Source organism: Elaeis guineensis, chromosome 5, assembly GCF_000442705.2.
Source record: "Elaeis guineensis isolate ETL-2024a chromosome 5, EG11, whole genome shotgun sequence".
Taxonomy (NCBI): domain Eukaryota; kingdom Viridiplantae; phylum Streptophyta; class Magnoliopsida; order Arecales; family Arecaceae; genus Elaeis; species Elaeis guineensis.
Window position 1 is genome coordinate 1,290,218 of NC_025997.2, and position 2,073 is coordinate 1,292,290.

At 44.6% G+C, this 2,073-nt stretch overlaps 1 protein-coding gene across 1 annotated transcript; it reads left to right on the top strand.

The window, feature by feature from the left end:
- The first annotated feature begins 1,071 nt into the window (after positions 1-1,071).
- Positions 1,072-1,861, top strand: LOC105036907 (mannose-specific lectin-like). Its single transcript, XM_010912628.3, has one exon. It carries the CDS (start codon positions 1,102-1,104, stop codon positions 1,615-1,617), a length of 516 nt encoding a protein of 171 aa, XP_010910930.1. The 5' UTR covers positions 1,072-1,101; the 3' UTR covers positions 1,618-1,861.
- Positions 1,862-2,073: the final 212 nt, after the last annotated feature.

Sequence of the window (2,073 nt, forward strand, 5' to 3'; positions counted from 1 at the left end):
TTTTTGTTGGTTGCTCCACGCCTTCCTCGAGCTATTTTTTTTTTTCTTGGATTCCGCACCAAATCCTGGCTTCCCATTATCCATCCAACCCCATCCACGAGATTTTTTTGTTTGTTTGTTTGCTTCTCATTTTTAACTTTCTTTTTTTTTTTTTTAACCTTTTACCAAAACAATGTGGAATCGAGTGTCGATGAATATTTATCGGTCTTATGTATACTAACTTGTTCAGCTAAAATGTTCCACAATTTAAGTTAAACTAACGGGAATTTCAGGCCCATGGGCGCGGGCCCGTTACTTCAGCTAAAGCCGCTACCAAAATTTGAGGCATGTTGACTGGATGATTCGGGCATGATGATTTCATCATTGTCCGTGGCTGGAGGTCGTTCAAGAAATTTGGACGGCGGCGGGGTAGATGACCCAGAGAACCTGTGAAAAGGTGGCGAGGAGAAGAAAGAAGCCGTCACTCTTAAAATTTGGCCAAACTAGTTCCACTCTTCTCACTCTTTATGCGAGTAATGTTGAAGCTAAGTTAGCATTTGTATTGTTAGATCGATTTGATGGACTTCAAACCACGAGATCCGTCCAATCCGTACCTCAACCATGTATAATAATTTGTTCTGCCATGGGCCCGAACTTGAATTAATTCCACCTCAAACCACCATATTTTGAGAGTAAACTATCATTATCTTCCAGCTGGACTAGAGCTGGAGATCTTATTTTATTTGGCGTCAGTTCCTGAGATGGATGGCGTAGGATAAAAAGATAAAGATTAGCAAGAACCACTTTCATCTTTCTCGCGCCAAAGGAGCGACGACGACAACAAAAAAGAAAGCACCATCCCAGCACCAAACCACTTCCTGATGCTGCGTGTGGAATTGTGATGCTCATTAACGACAAATCAAGTTCTATTGAGCCTAATTAAGGCTTAACGTATATAACTAACACGCGTCAGTGCTAAGTATAAAAAAGGTAAAAAAAAAAAAAGAAGTAAATCATAATAATAATTAACCGATGCCTTAAATTACTCCAACACCCTAGCTCCTCCATCCATCTATAAATAGACCTCAAGGCAAGGCCAATGCAGCACCTCTCGGAGAGACAATGGCAACTCCAACCTCGGCCCTCGCCACCCTTGTAATCCTTTCGGCCATCTTCGGCCTTCTCTGGCCATCTTGCGTGGCCGATAATATCTTGTACTCAGGTGACACCCTCTACCCGGGCCAGCAGCTCAGTTGGGGACCTTATACTTTCCCCATGCAGACGGACTGCAATCTGGTTCTATACGACAGTGGGCGTGCCGTTTGGGCTTCTGGCACGTCCGGCAAGGGCTCCAACTGCTTCCTCAGGATGCAGTCGGATGGAAACCTTGTGGTCTACGGCAACGACAACACCCCTCTGTGGGCGAGCAACACTGGAGGGAATCCAGGCAACTATGTCTGTATCCTCCAACGAGATCGGAATGTGGTGGTTTATGGCCCGGCGCTTTGGGCCACCGGCACACACACTGTAGGATCCCCTGGCGTCATTATAACCCGGCAGATCCAGAATTCCACCGTGGCGAATGCTGCTGCAGGAGAGCCCAGCATCAGGAAGATTGCTATGGTGGCTCAGAAATGATGATAACGATCGATCATGGTGACTGTGTTCTGAGGCTTTGGGATACATATATATATGTATGTGCGTGTGTGTAATAAGCGCGTTGCGTTAAGCGCAGCTTTTCAGCGTGTCCAAAAGCTGTCGTTTATGGTTTTCCTCCTCTCTCTTTGCTGTGCGTCGTAAGTTAATTTCTACATATTGGCAGATATGCCGCTGTCATGCATGGATCCCCACGTTTTGATATTCCTTGATCTTTTCCTAGCTACCATATGTTCCTCGCAGTCTTTGTGTTCTCTTGCAGCAGCAACAACAAGAGTACCTGTTAACTCTTGAGCCATCACGTGACGTCTGAAAGCGATTTCCTAACATCGCGATATATATATATATATATACATACATACACTTACCAATCAACTAATTACTCGAGATGGCATGCGTGACATATTTTCTTTATATATTTTGTAGCTATATAAGCAC

Excerpts from the sequence above, each read along its gene's own strand:
- LOC105036907 (XM_010912628.3), top strand. The coding sequence starts at position 1,102 with ATGGCAACTCCAACCTCGGCCCTCGCCACCCTTGTAATCCTTTCGGCC.